The 14,327-nt window shown below is 49.6% G+C and overlaps 1 protein-coding gene across 1 annotated transcript in view; it reads left to right on the top strand.

The window, feature by feature from the left end:
- LOC128937650 (mastermind-like protein 3) overlaps positions 1–9,623 on the top strand; it is a 29,639-nt gene extending 20,016 nt beyond the window's left edge. The window contains exons 3-9 of the mRNA XM_054277447.1: positions 5,759–5,803; positions 5,936–5,968; positions 7,011–7,157; positions 7,564–7,618; positions 8,337–8,525; positions 8,650–8,727; positions 9,418–9,623. Of these exons, the coding sequence (XP_054133422.1) occupies positions 5,759–5,803; positions 5,936–5,968; positions 7,011–7,157; positions 7,564–7,618; positions 8,337–8,525; positions 8,650–8,727; positions 9,418–9,623 (753 nt within the window). The remainder of the gene's footprint in view (positions 1–5,758; positions 5,804–5,935; positions 5,969–7,010; positions 7,158–7,563; positions 7,619–8,336; positions 8,526–8,649; positions 8,728–9,417) is intronic.
- The last annotated feature ends 4,704 nt before the right edge of the window (positions 9,624–14,327 follow it).

Here is a 14,327-nt window from a genome sequence, read left to right as displayed (position 1 = left end):
GTTATGTTAAGCTGTATTCCAGTCACTACAAAGTTGAACTCCTTTATCTAATTAAAAGGCACGTCAGATTTTTTTAATACAATCTTTCTGAAAGATTTTTGGGCTTATTCATTACTTTAGAAGGAAGCTTAGGTGTTTAGTGTCATTTCTCTTTGCATTTTGCATTCAAATTAAAAAAAAAATTAATTGGCCTCTGTGCATATCTGTCTCTGCTTTTTTGTTGTATCATCTGCTTCTTGTTTTCCTCCTGCAAGCAGAGTTATATCCTCTTGCTTAGAATAATGTGTTATGGGGGAAAAGAGGAAACTGATTTAAGTACTTAAACCAAAAAACTTACACAATCCCCTCTTGTTTTTGCTGGTGTCCCTGGAAGCCAGAGCACAGTCAGTCATTCCTGCACACAGTCAATAGCAAATATTTTAAATCAAGGCTGTTCGCAGAGTATCCATGTTGGGTTTTGTTGCAAGTGATGGATCACTAATAGTTCAAAACTCAGAGACTGGGAGCTTCTTTTGTAAATGGAAGGGGATTATTTCATGCTGTTGAGTGTCCCTGCCAAAGTAGAAAAGTCTCTTAGGAGAGGTGGGGTTGTGTATCCAGGAGTTGCTTGCAATGTACAATTTCAGTAAAAACTGAAAACATACTTAGGAAAAATCAAACCAAGCAAACAAAATTTCAGCTCTGTGCTGCTGCTCTCAGATCAAGCCCCTGAAAAGGAAACACAACATAATACTCACCTGGCAAATGTGGCCTGATCAGGGTTTTGGCTTGTGAAATATGGCTTGGCTCAACAGCTAATAAAGTTGCTTGTAATACAGAGGGCTTGCTCAATAATGGTATTATGAAAATTCTTTTAATTGTTACACATAATTGCTCCTGAACTTCATGGTAATTCTATTTTGGAGTACTAAAACTTGAGTTAGTAGAATCATGAGCACCGAGCCGGTCTGCCTGTTCTTGTTCCATCCTCTTGACAGCAGGTGCAGTGTTTCAGTTCACCCAGCTGTGTTCTTCACATGCAAAGGGAAGTTTTCACAAAGGCAGCGATGCTCCCAAATCCCACAGAAACTGAGTGCAGTTATGTGATTGAGTCTCTAAGTCTCATTTCTTCTTTTAAAATTTCTCTCTGTATCTTTATCATTTTGGTTTCACTAGACAAGAATGCCCAAACGTCTTCCACAGTTGGTACATTTGATTAGAAACACTGACAGATAAATATAATCCCTGCTACCCTTACCATGTTCCTGCTTTCACAGGCATTAGCTGTTAGCCCTTAAGAACTGGGAAACAAAATGTAATAAATCTTCCATTTCACCTCTTTGTCGCCCTTTTTCTATCAGAGTGGCCCTAAAGGGGCTTTTGGTCCCCATGACACCTCTCCATAGCCTGTCAGGGATGATATAGCATTGGCATTTTGGGAAATCCCTGTAGTTCTGGGGACTTAACAATTTGGCTTAGGAATCACAGCCTCTTTACTTGAGTCACTGATCTTATTAGAGAAACCTCCTAGACACAGGGCTGCAGTTTTTTGGAGAGAGATGGACAGCCAGCTGCAGGACACAGGTTTTTCCTAGAGCCAATGAGCACCTCTTTGTCACTAGAGTAGAGCAGAAGACTCCAGAGTGGCAATGCTGTCTTGGCAAATGCCTTTTCCATTGCAGACTGAACTGCTCAGGGTCCCCCCAAAACAGGGCTTGTCAGCAACTCAGCCTTGGACATACTCAGATCTTATCCTGCTTCTGTGTACTTGCACTCCTCTTCCTTTAAACATCCCAGTGTTTCTCTGAGACCTTGAAAGGGCAAAGGAATGTACTGCTGATTCTCACTTTCTCTTGAATGATGCCCTTGAGTGGCCTCTGAGGGAGATAACACTTCCCAGGCTTATCACCTCTTTGGTATGGAAAACCCATTTTTTCCCCTCCGAGGGAGTGTCCTTGGGCCTCTTACCTCAAAGTTCAGGATAAGCTCTCTTTCTCTGACAAAATCACAGTGAGTGGAAAGAGACTGGGGCATTCACAGCTGGCACAGAAACCTTGTGAAATACAGAAGCTTCCTTGACTGTGGAGTAGCTGGGATGTCCAGAGTTCACCCATCTTGCAAGATGGCAAATGTTGCAGTACTCATCAAACTCCAGCAGAGAAAGGAGGGAAAGGAGGTGCCTTTTCCTTTTCCTGCCTCACCTGTGCACGTGCAGGGCCCGATACATCCCTAATGCACATCTCTGTAATTTCCAGAATTGTCTCACTTTAGGAGGTTTGATCCTGACTAGCTGGGAGTCTGAGAAACAGCAGAGAGCATATAAGGGGTGCAGACACAGAACTGCTTCCAGGCTCTCTGATTTGTGAGCTAGAATAACGTGTAACAATAGTTACCACTCCATAGCAAAATGTACTAAAATAGAAAGCTTCCTATTTGATTTTCTTTGAGCCACACCTCCACAAAATCCAGCCACCCACAAATGAAGCACCAACAGCTTCAGCTTGACACTTTTAAATATAGTAAAAAGCTCTTGAGAAGGCTTCCAGGACAGCATACATTTTTTGGGACATGTAGATCCATTTTTCTCTGTAAGAGGGAGAGGCGGTTCTGTGCAGCACGAACAGGAGTGGGGAGCAGCAATGGGAATTAGAGTGAATTTTCCCCCATCACTCTGGAGAGTGATCACTTTAGAGTTCCACCTTGTTAAATGGCTGGCTGGAATCATGCATGATTAATGGGCAAAATGAAAATTAGATTATGTGTCTTCACTCTTCCTGTGACCTCTACTTTCTCCTGTATCAACTTAAAGCAGCTGGGGGTGGGAGGGGAAGGGAAGGAAAAGAATTAAAATCCTGTATAAAAATCCAGAAGAGAAAGGGAGAAGGAAAGGAAAGGTGCAGGGCCCCTCTGCAAATTATATGCCAAGAATCATGGCTTCTGAAGTATGAATCCCACAGTGCTAAAGCTTGAGGAATTAAAACGTGGAAAAAATGCCAAATTTTCAGGCTGCCTGTCAGTAGCACCACATATGCCAATCACCCATGTGGAACTGCATCCTCTGGGAAATCTGGCTTCCCTGTGCACTGCACACAGGAGGTGACCTGTGGTTCAGACTCAGTCAAGCCATCGGAACAGATGCCTTCCCCTTTGTGGAAGAAAGTTTCAGTGTGTTGCCCATTTTTGGACTCCCGTTTGGACTATCCATTTGAAGACATGAGTCCTAGAGGCAGAGGGAAATCCCTGCTTGCCTGCAGGCGTGGGGCTCTCTGGCAGTTGTGACATCCTTCAGTGCTGTCTGTAATCAGAGCATAGATCTCTGCACTCACTCAGGGGCACCTCATGTGTGGAGGCACCAGCAGCCTGCTCTCTTTTCATGCCTCTCTCTGTAATATCAGAAAGCAAAGGTTTTCCTCACCACTTACAGACTGCTAGCACAGAACAAAATGCGTCTTGCTGTGCCCTCCACAACTTCATTCTTTGGAGGAAAAATGCACATATGAATCCTATATTCACTTGAAATAGCTAAAAGTCAGTGTGTTACATGATTTGCTACAGAGTCCATGGAGTGTGCTCCCAGGCACAGGGTGTGAGTCCTGGGATATCCTGTGCAGGGTCTGCAGTTGGACTCTATGATCCTTGTGTGTCCCTTCCAACTCAGGATATTCTATCATTTTGGGGATTTGATTCCTGATTTTTAAAAAGTTCAGGGTTGGCTGTTCTGTGATGGTCTTTTCATCTCCCTTGCATGAGAGTAACAAAAATGCTATAAGAAACTTCACCATTTCCTTTGGGATTGGCAGAGCTGGGCTTAACAGAGCTGGGATTTATAAAGCTGGGATTAACAGATCTGGGATTGACAGAGCTGGGATTGACAGAGCTGGGATTAACAGAGCTGGGATTGACAGAGCTGGGTTAACAGAGCTGGGATTAACAGAGCTGGGATTGACAGAGCTGGGATTGACAGGGCTGGGATTAACAGGGCTGGGATTAACAGAGCTGGGATTAACAGAGCTGGGATTTGGAGAAGTGGGATTAACAGAGCTGGGATTAACAGAGCTGGGATTGACAGAGCTGGGATTAACAGAGCTGGGATTGACAGAGCTGGGATTAACAGAGCTGGGATTAACAGGGCTGGGATTAACAGAGCTGGGATTAACAGAGCTGGGATTAACAGGGCTGGGATTAACAGAGCTGGGATTGACAGAGCTGGGATTAACAGAGCTGGGATTAACAGATCTGGGATTGACAGAGCTGGGATTAACAGAGCTGGGATTGACAGAGCTTGGATTGACAGAGCTGGGATTAACAGAGCTGGGATTGACAGAGCTGGGATTAACAGAGCTGGGATTAACAGAGCTGGGATTGACAGAGGTGGGATTAACAGAGCTGGGATTGACAGTTGGGATTGACAGAGCTGGGATTAACAGAGCTGGGATTAACAGAGCTGGGATTGACAGAGCTGGGATCAACAGAGCTGGGATTAACAGAGCCGGGATTTGGAGAACTGGGATTAACAGAGCTGGGATTAACAGAGCTGGGATTAACAGGGCTGGGATTGACAGAGCTGGGATTAACAGAGCTGGGATTAACAGAGCTGGGATTAACAGAGCTGGGATTGACAGAGCTGGGATTAACAGAGCTGGTTTAACAGAGCTGGGATTGACAGAGCTGGGATTAACAGAGCTGGGATTGACAGAGCTGGGATTGACAGAGCTGGGATTAACAGAGCTGGGATTGACAGAGCTGGGATTTACAGAGCTGGGATTAACAGAGCTGGGATTAACAAAGCTGGGATTAACACAGCTGGGATTGACAGAGCTGGGATTGACAGAGCTGGGATTAACACGGCTGGGATTGACAGAGCTGGGATTGACAGAGCTGGGATTAACAGAACTGGGATTGACAGAGCTGGGATTAACAGAGCTGGGATTGACAGAGCTGGGATTAACAGAGCTGGGATTGACAGTTGGGATTGACAGAGCTGGGATTAACAGAGCTGGGATTAACAGAGCTGGGATTAAGAGCTGGGATTGACAGAGCTGGGATTAACAGAGCTGGTTTAACAGAGCTGGGATTGACAGAGCTGGGATTAACAGAGCTGGGATTGACAGAGCTGGGATTGACAGAGCTGGGATTAACAGAGCTGGGATTGACAGAGTTGGGATTTACAGAGCTGGGATAAACAGAGCTGGGATTAACAAAGCTGGGATTAACACAGCTGGGATTGACAGAGCTGGGATTAACAGAGCTGGGATTAACAGAGCTGGGATTGACAGAGCTGGGATTAACACGGCTGGGATTTACAGAGCTGGGATTGACAGAGCTGGGATTAACAGAGCTGGGATTAACAGAACTGGGATTAACAGAGCTGGGATTAACAGAGCTGGGATTGACAGGGCTGGGATTGACAGAGCTGGGTTAACAGAGCTGGGATTGACAGAGCTGGGATTAACAGAGGTGGGATTGACAGAGCTGGGATTGACAGAGCTGGGATTAACAGAGCTGGGATTAACAGAGCTGGGATTGACAGGGCTGGGATTGACAGAGCTGGGTTAACAGAGCTGGGATTAACAGAGCTGGGATTGACAGAGCTGGGATTGACAGAGCTGGGATTAACAGAGCTGGGATTAACAGAGCTGGGATTGACAGAGCTGGCTTTAACAGAGCTGGGGTTAACAGAGCTGGCTTTAACACTGGCTCCGAACACTTTCTCCATGAATTCCCCCTTTGGGAACGTTTCCTTTGGGAATGTTCCCGTCTCTCCTTGCCTTTCCTTTAGGGAGATCCACGTGTCCACGGCCTGGCAGCGCTCGAGGGAGAGAAGGTGAGTGCTTCCAGAAGATTCTTGGAATGCTGGGGGATCCCTTGCTAAGCTGGGGGATCCTGCCTGGCATTAAATCCCAACCCTAAATCCCTGCTGTGTCCTCATTGCCTTTCCTGGGTCCTCTGTCCCCAGGGGGAGTCAGGAGAGCCAGGACCCAAGGGACAGGTGAGTGATGGGGATTTGGGACCGAGGACACCCCAAAACTTGGGTGGATTTGTGGGATCCTGAGCTGGATCTTCCCTGCTGAGGTGCTGGGGGAATATTTTCCCTGGAAATGGGGCCCAGTGATCATGATCAGCCCTGGATTCAGGCTCAGCTCCTCCTTGGGGTTAAACCCTGGATTCAGGCTCGGTTCTGGGCTCAGCACCAGGTTCAGGCTCAGCCCTGTTTTGGGATCCAGTGCTGGATTCAGTCTCAGCCCCATTTTGGGATCCAGCCCTTGATTCAAGTTCAGCCCCAATTTTTGGGATCCAACCCTGGATTCAGCCCCAGCCCCAATTTCTGGGATCCAGGCCTTGATTCAGCTCCAGCCCCATATGGAATCCAGCCCCAATTTTTGGGATCCAGCCCCAATTTTTGGGATCCAGCCCCAATTTTTGGGATCCAATGCTGGATTCAGCCCCAGCCCCAATTTTTGAGATCCAGCCCTAGGTTCAGCCCTAGCCCAAATTTTTGGGATCCAACCCTGGATTCAGCTCCAGCCCATTTGGGATCCAGCCCCAGTTTTTGGGATCCAGCCCGTTTTTGGGATCCAGCCCTGGATTCAGCTCCAGCCCCATTTGGGATCCAGCCCCAGTTTTTGGGATCCAGCCCGTTTTTGGGATCCAGCCCTGGATTCAGCTCCAGCCCCATTTGGGATCCAGCCCACATTTTTGGGATCCAGCCCCAATTTTGGGATCCAGCCCGTTTTTGGGATCCAATGCTGGATTCAGCCCCAGCCCCAATTTTTGTGATTCAGCCCTGGATTCAGCTCCAGCCCCATTTGGGATCCAGCCCCAGTTTTTGAGATTCAGCCCTGGGTTCAGCCCCAGACCCAATTTTTGGGATCCAGCCCCAGTTTTTGGGATCCAGCCTGGGTTCACCCCCAGCCCGGTTTGGGACCCAGCCCTGCCCATGTTTTTTGGGACATTTTGGGCTCTCGGGGTGCAGCCCCCATGCTCAGCACAGCCTGAGCCCCTCATGCCCCTCTCTCTCCATCCCTCCTCAGCAAGGCATCCAGGGAGAGCTCAGCTTTCCCGGCCCCTCGGGGGATGCAGGAGCGCCGGGAATTCGGGGCTATCCCGGCCCGCCCGGCCCGCGGGGGCTGGTGGGGGAGCGCGGAGTGGCGGGAATGCCGGGCCCGAGGGGCACAGCCGTGAGTACCCCGATCCTACAAACCTCCTCATCCTCCCTGCTCGGCAGGAATTGCCTCTGCTTCCCACCCAGCTCCTCGGGGAACACGCTGCTGTTCCACTCAGGAGCTGGGATCCTGCTTTCCTGGGGAGGAATTCTGCCTTTCCCACTGTGTATGGCATCCAAAAACTGTCCCTGTATAAACCAGCCAGCAGCAGGGATTTAAAGGGTTGGGATTTTTCCCTAAAATCCTCATTTTGGACTCTAATGCCATGAGCACAGAGCAAGCTGAGCACTTGCCCTGGGACAGAACAGGGAAGAGCAGGGTGGGAAGGTGACCTGGGATGCAGGGAGGGGATGGAGATTGGGATTTGGGCTGGGAAGGGCTCTGGGAGGGGACAAAAGGAGTGAAATTCTCTTCCTGGCAGGGCCGGGACGCTGGGGACCAGCACATCGTGGACGTGGTGCTGAAGATGCTGCAAGGTGAGGGCGGAGCGGGGCCACCAGATCCCACGGATCCCATGGATCTCTTCCCATGGATCCCACCTCATGGATCCAGTGGATCCCATCCCGTGGATCCCATGTGGATCTCTTCCTATAGATCCCACCCTATGGATCCCATTGTTCCCATCCCATGGATCTCTTCCTATGGATCCCATCCCATGGATCCCACCCCATGGATCCTGTGGAGTCCCCTCCCCATGGATCTCACCCTATGGATCCCATCCCATGGATCCCATGAATCCCATGGGTCCTGTCCCATGGATCTCTTCCTATGGATCCCATCCCAGGGACACCACCCCATGGATCCGGTGGAATCCCCTCCCCATGGATCTCATCCTATGGATCCCATGCCATGGATTCCATGGTTCCCATCCCATGGATCCCACCCCATGGATCCCATCCCATGGATCTCTTCCTATGGATCCCATCCCATGGTTCCCACTCCATGGATCCCACCCAGTGGATCCCATCCCATGGATCCTGTGGATCCTACCCCATGGTTCCCATCCTGTGGATCCCATCCCATGAATCCCATCCCATGGATTCCATGAATCCCACCCCATGAATCCCATGGTTCCCACCCCATGGATCCCACCCCATGGATCCCTTCCCATGGATCCCATCCTGTGGATCTCATGGTTCCCACCCCATGGATCCCACCCCGTGGATCCCATCCCGGCCCCTCTCTGCCCCACAGAGCAGCTGGCAGAGGTGGCCGTGAGCGCCAAGAGAGCTGCCCTGGGTGGGGTCGGGGCCATGGGACCTCTCGGTCCCCCCGGCCCCCCAGGGCCACCCGGTGATCAGGGACCCCACGGCCCCATGGGACCCCGAGGTGTCCCCGGAATCCTGGGAGCTGCCGGGCAGATCGGCAATGTCGGACCCAAAGGTGGGTGGTGGTGACATGGTGCCAGGTGCAAACCCTCCTGGGGTGGCACTGCCATGTTTGTCCCCATCCCTGATCACCCATCCAGGGTTGCCATGGAGTCCTTCCCCCCTTTTTGTACCCACAGGGAAGAGAGGAGAGAAGGGCGAGCGGGGAGAGGTTGGCCGTGGCCACCCGGGAATGCCAGGTCCTCCAGGGATCCCAGGTGAGACCAGGTGTCCCCAGGTGGCCTTTGTCACCTTGGGGTGATGAGCCCAGCGGTGGCCGGGGACCTTCTGATCCATCCCACAAAACCTGCACAGGTTCATCCCACAAAACCAGCCCAGGCTCATCCTGTAAATCCGCTCAGGTTTATTCCACAAAAATTGCCCAGGTTCATCCCGCAAAACCTTCTCAGGTTTATCCCACAAAATTTACACAGGTTCATCCCACAAAAACTGCCTAGGCTCATCCTGTAAATCTGCTCAAGTTTATTCCATAAAACCTGCCTGGGATCCTCCCACAAAATGGGCCCAAGTTCATCCCATAAAACCTGCACAAGCTCATCCCACAAAACCTCAATTCATCCCTATTTCTGAGAAAAATCCCTATTATTTCTGAGGAGAAAAATCTCTATGTTCCAGGGGAAAATCCCTATATCTGAGGGAAAAACCCTATTTCTGAGGGAAAAATCCCTATTATTTCTCAGGAAAAAAAAAAAAATCCCTATTATTTCTGAGGGGAAATCCATGATTCTGAGGGAAAAAAAATCCCTATTATTTCTCAGAGGAAAATCCCTATTATTTCTGAGGGAAAAACTCCTATTTCTGAGGGGAAAACCCCTATTTCTCAGATAAAACCCATCTCTCAGCTTGATTCTCAGCACCCCACCCATCCCACCCCGTTGCCTTTCCAGGTCTCCCGGGCATCCCCGGCCACGCTGTGGACGGCAAGGCGGGCGAGCGGGGCCTGCCGGGCTCCCCGGGCGAGGCGGGCCGGCCGGGGCTGCCGGGGCCCGCGGGCCTGCCCGGCTTCTGCGAGCCCGCCGCCTGCCTGGCAGCCTCGGCCTACGCGGCCGCCCGCCTCCCGGAGCCGGGCAGCGTCAAGGGCCCCTCGTTCTGAGCGATTCCCCGTGAAAATCCCTTCCCAAAGTGACCACAACACTGCACTCCCACAGGGAGAAGTTTCCGCGCTTTCCCGCTTCTGGTGTGAGGGTGGAGGCGGGGGAAAACGCAGCCTTAAATTGTTAATTTTGGGACCTGATTTTCTTTTACACAGTTCTGGCAGCATAAAAAAATCTTAGAGTGGGTATAAATTTTATTTAAATACGCTTTAGGGTTGCTCCGTTCTGAGCAATTTCCTAAGGAAAATCCCTTCCCAAAGTGACCACAACACTGCAATCCCACAAGGAGAAGCTGCCGCACTTTCCCGGTTCTGGTATGAGGGTGGACAGCAGAGAAAACACAGTCTTAAACTGTTAATTTTGGGACTTGATTTGTTTTACTCAGTTCTGGCAGCATAAATTCTATTTAACTATACTTTAGGGTTCCTCTGTGCTGCCCCTCATTCTGAGTAATTCCCTCATGAAAATCCCTTCCAAAAGTGACCAGAACACTGCGAGAAGTGGCCTCGCATTCCCGGTTCTGGCGTGAGGGTGGACAGAGGGAAAACACAGCCCTAAAATGTTAATTTTGGGAATAACCCCAAATTTGGGACCTAATTTTCTTTTACAGAGGTCTGGCAGCATAAAAAAAATCTTAGAGTGGGCATAAATTTTAGTTCATGGAGAGAAGCTTCCGCGCTTTCCCAGGAGAAGCGGCCGCGCTTTCCTGGTTCCTGTGGTGAGGGTGGACGCAGGGAAAACACGGCCCTAAAATGTTAATTTTGGGACCTGTTTTTTTTTTTTTTTTTTTTACAGAGTTTTGGCAGCATACATTTTACTTAAATATACTTTAGGGTTCCTCTGTGCTGCCAGAATCTGTAAAGAGATCTTTATGTGAACCAGAATCAGGGCCTCTAATCCTGTTTCCATCCATGGGGTTTCAAATCTGCTCCCTGCAGCCTTTCCCCCCACCGCCAAAAAAAAAAAAGGAATAAATTTTATAATTCCCTGTGATGTTTGAAGGAGCTGATAAAAATTCCCTTTTTAGCCTTCCCTTTTCTTTTTTAAATTGGAATTTTTCAAGCCCCACCCCCAAAACCAAAATCATGGTTTGATTATTTAAGAGAATTCCCAGCTCCAACTTGGTCACTCCCAGAGCTGTAAATCTTTGTAAAATAGGGATATTTTATAATTGTGATGAGGATAACACTAACTTTTGGAAAAATGGACAATAAAACCGAGCTGGATTCTTAATAAGTGGAATGATTTGTGGATTTCTTTGGATTTAAGCAAGGCCGTGGTGCGGTGCAAAATTTTGAGGGTAGAAGTTGACATAAAATAACAGGATGGCTTCTGAGGTAGTATTGGAAACAGAAAAGTTTAAATAAAAGGTAAAATAACAAAGCTTTTTCAGAGAAAAACTGAGTTGGGGTAAGAGGTTTTTAGTCTTACTAAAACACTCCATAAAAGCAATTTTTTTCTTTGTTCTCTTCTTTATCTAGTGAATTATTTAGGTTAGGCTTTTTAGTCTCTGTCTAATTAGACAGCCCTAAGTTTAAAGTCTCAAAAGTTCTATAAAGTGTCTTTATTCCCATTGGAAAAAAATTCCCATTTTCCGACCCCTCTGAGAAATCCCGCTCCAGCTGTGCCACACATCTGGGCCACATCCCAGCTCTTCCTGCCTTTTCTCCCCACGAGAGGGAGCTGCCAACCCGTGGAATTGGCTCTTCCAGCCTGGGATATTCCCGAAAAACGCGGATTTCCTTCAGGAAGGGGCTGGAGCATCCCCCGGCACCGGGCTGAGGGGGGAAAAGGGGGAATTCCCTTCCTTTGACCCCTTCCCGCTTTTGGGACGGACATGGAAGGGATGGAAGGGGCTGGGAGCTGGATTTTGGTCCTGGAGCAGGGAAAACCACTTCCAGGTGGGATCAGGGCTGAGTTTATGTTCTGGAGCAGGAAAAAGCCACTTCCAGGAAGGATCAGGGGCTGGGTTTTGGTCCTGGAGCAGGGAAAAGTCACTTCCAGGTGGGATCAGGGGCTGAATTTGGGTCCTGGAGCAGGGAAGAGCAACTTCCAGTGGGATCAGGGCTGAATTCGGTTCCTGGAGCAGGAAAAAGCCACTTAAGGAGGGATCAGGGCCAAGTTTTGGTCCTGGGACTGGGAAAAGTCACTTCCAGGAAGGATCACGGGCTGAATTTTTGTCTTGGAACAGGGAAAAGCCACTTCCAGGTGGGATTCGGGCTGGGTTTTGGTCCCGGAGCAGGGAAAAAACCACTTCAGGAGGGATCAGGGCCTGAGCAGGGAAAAGACACTTCCAGGTGGGAACAGGGCTGAGTTTTGGTCCTGGAACAGGGAAAAGCCACTTCCAGGTAGGATCAGGGGCTGGGTTTTGGTCCTGGAGCAGGAAAAAGCGACTTCCAGGTGGGATCAGGGCTGAGCAGGGAAAAGCCACTTCCCAGGACAGAGCAGGAAAAGCTCTGCTGTGCCTGTGGAGCATCCTGGGCATCCAGGAGTTTCCAGGAATCCTTGGGAGCTCCTCAGTCCCACACAGCACAGCCTGGGATGGGATGGGTGAGCTCCAGCACATCCAGGGACGCTGCTCCAGCTGATCCTGCACCTTCCAGAGGCAGCAGAGCTTCCCCGAAATCGCTGAGGGCAGCAGTGAGGGAGCTCTGCTTGGCAAGGAGCAGCTCTGACCTTCCTGATCCATCCTGGCAGGCGGCAGGAATCCGGAGCCTGGCAAAGCCGGCGTCTGGGAAGGCTAAAAAGCTCGGGAATTAATTAAAATTCCGGGAAGCAGCTGTCTGGAGCTCCTGCCTCTCTCTCTCCCACCTGCTCGTGCCTCATGGATTCTCCTGGGAGCCAGCCCAGTCCTTGTCACCTCAGCTGATCCCTGCTCCCAGACAGCCAAACCTCAAGATCCAAAGCCTGGCCAGGCAGGGCTTCTTTTCCAGGCAAAACCAGGTGGAATCTTTCCAAATTAATTCCAAGAGTTTTGAGAATCTGCTCCCTGGGAATAGAGGAGGAGGAGAGCAGCGTCCTGCCCGTCTTTGGTGGGATGGGAAAGGAAAAAGAGAAGAAGGGAAAGGGAATTGAGGATCATTTGGGATTGCACCAGTTCCTCCTCCAGACCTCCAGCAGGAGCTTTCTTTTGTTTCCCAGCTCCTTGGAAAGCTATGGGAAAAGAGGAAGAATTGGGATAAATGATAGCCTGGAATAATTAAATTAAATGGGCAGGGACACCTCCCACTATCCCAAGTTGTTCCAACCTGGCCTTGGACACTTCCAGGAATGTGGCAACCACAGCTCCCCTGAAATATCCATCCCAGCCCCTTCCCACCCTCCCAGCGAGGAATTTTTCCCCCAAATCCCATCCAAAGCATCCTTTTCCCCAAAAGGCACCATGTCCCCCTCGGTTATGCACCTGAAATCCCACCCCGGGACATTCCCGTGGCCATGAATAATTCAGGAATATCAGGAAAGTTTCGCGAAGCTGATGAGCCCAAATCACCTGGAGGAGGTGAAGATGAGCTAATCACCGTTTGTTCTCTCTCGATAGCTGATTAACTGCTAATTAGAATATTAAACAAGGGCTTAAATACGTAAATGAGCTTCTGAGGACAGAGTTCGTTATTGAGGGTGCCATAAAATTCCTGATTTTTATTCTTAGATTATTGTTTGATGGGTTTAATTTTTTTGCCTCCTAAAGAAAGGGTTTTGTTTTTAAAGTGTTTTGTTCTGCTGGAATGTTGTAGGATCTGGGATAAATTAATCCCAAACTCCATCAAAACACCAGGAAGGTGCTCCCAGGTCCACAAGGAGGATGCCCAAAGTTCAGGAAGCTTCTCCAAGAAAAAAGGGCAAATTTTGGATGCTCTGCCCAAAATAGCTCCAAGATTCGTGCAGGGTGAGAGGAGGGAACGAGGAGTCACAGGGAATTCACTTCCATCCATTTCCATGGAATTGGCTGCGGGAATGAGGCTGGAAAATCCTGAGAGCCCAAATTAAAGGTGGGGAAGAGCAGGATTGGCCCGGCAGTGACAGGAGGGGACAGAGGTGTCACACACAGGGGTGGCACCCAGGCAGAAAGCAGGGATGGAAAGCACCATGGAATTGTGATGGTAGGAAAAGATCTCCAGAATCATCAAATCCAACCTTCCCACATCCATCCTTCCATGGAGCCCACTGACAGGGATGCTGCTGATGGGATGAGGGCTTGGAAAATCCTTGGGGACGTGGCTGGAATGTTGGATCCCCTCCCTCTGCACCCAAACCTGACCCCAGATCCCATCCCAGGTATCCCTGCAGGACAATTCCTGCACAACCCTCCCTCTATGGGAAGCAGGGAACAGCTGCCTCCTCTCTGAAAATGAAATAATATTAATTAAGCCTCTTAATGAGGGTTTGTTGTGGCATTAATTAACCCCCAGGCCTTGGCAGAGGATGGGGGTTGGGGTTCTGCCCCAGCACTTCTGAAGAATTCCCAAAACCCCAATTCCCAAAACCCCAATTCCCAAAATCCCAATTCCCAAGATTCCTGTTGTGATTTTCCCTGCCTTGCCCTCAAATCCTGGCAGCTGTCCCTGCTCCGGTCACCTCCCCGGGCTGCCAAAATTTGGGATGTGATATCCTTAAACCTCTCTCTGCTGCCAACACCATTTTGTTCCCATCTGTTTTCCAAGGGTTTTTCCAAAGGAGCTCAGCCCAGCCCAGCCCAGCTTGGC

The sequence above is a fragment of the Melozone crissalis genome, unplaced genomic scaffold, assembly GCF_028551555.1.
Source record: "Melozone crissalis strain CALT ecotype California unplaced genomic scaffold, PUWL_Pcris_2 ptg000020l_1, whole genome shotgun sequence".
NCBI lineage: Eukaryota > Metazoa > Chordata > Aves > Passeriformes > Passerellidae > Melozone > Melozone crissalis.
This window is presented reverse-complemented; position numbering and strand designations above follow the sequence as displayed.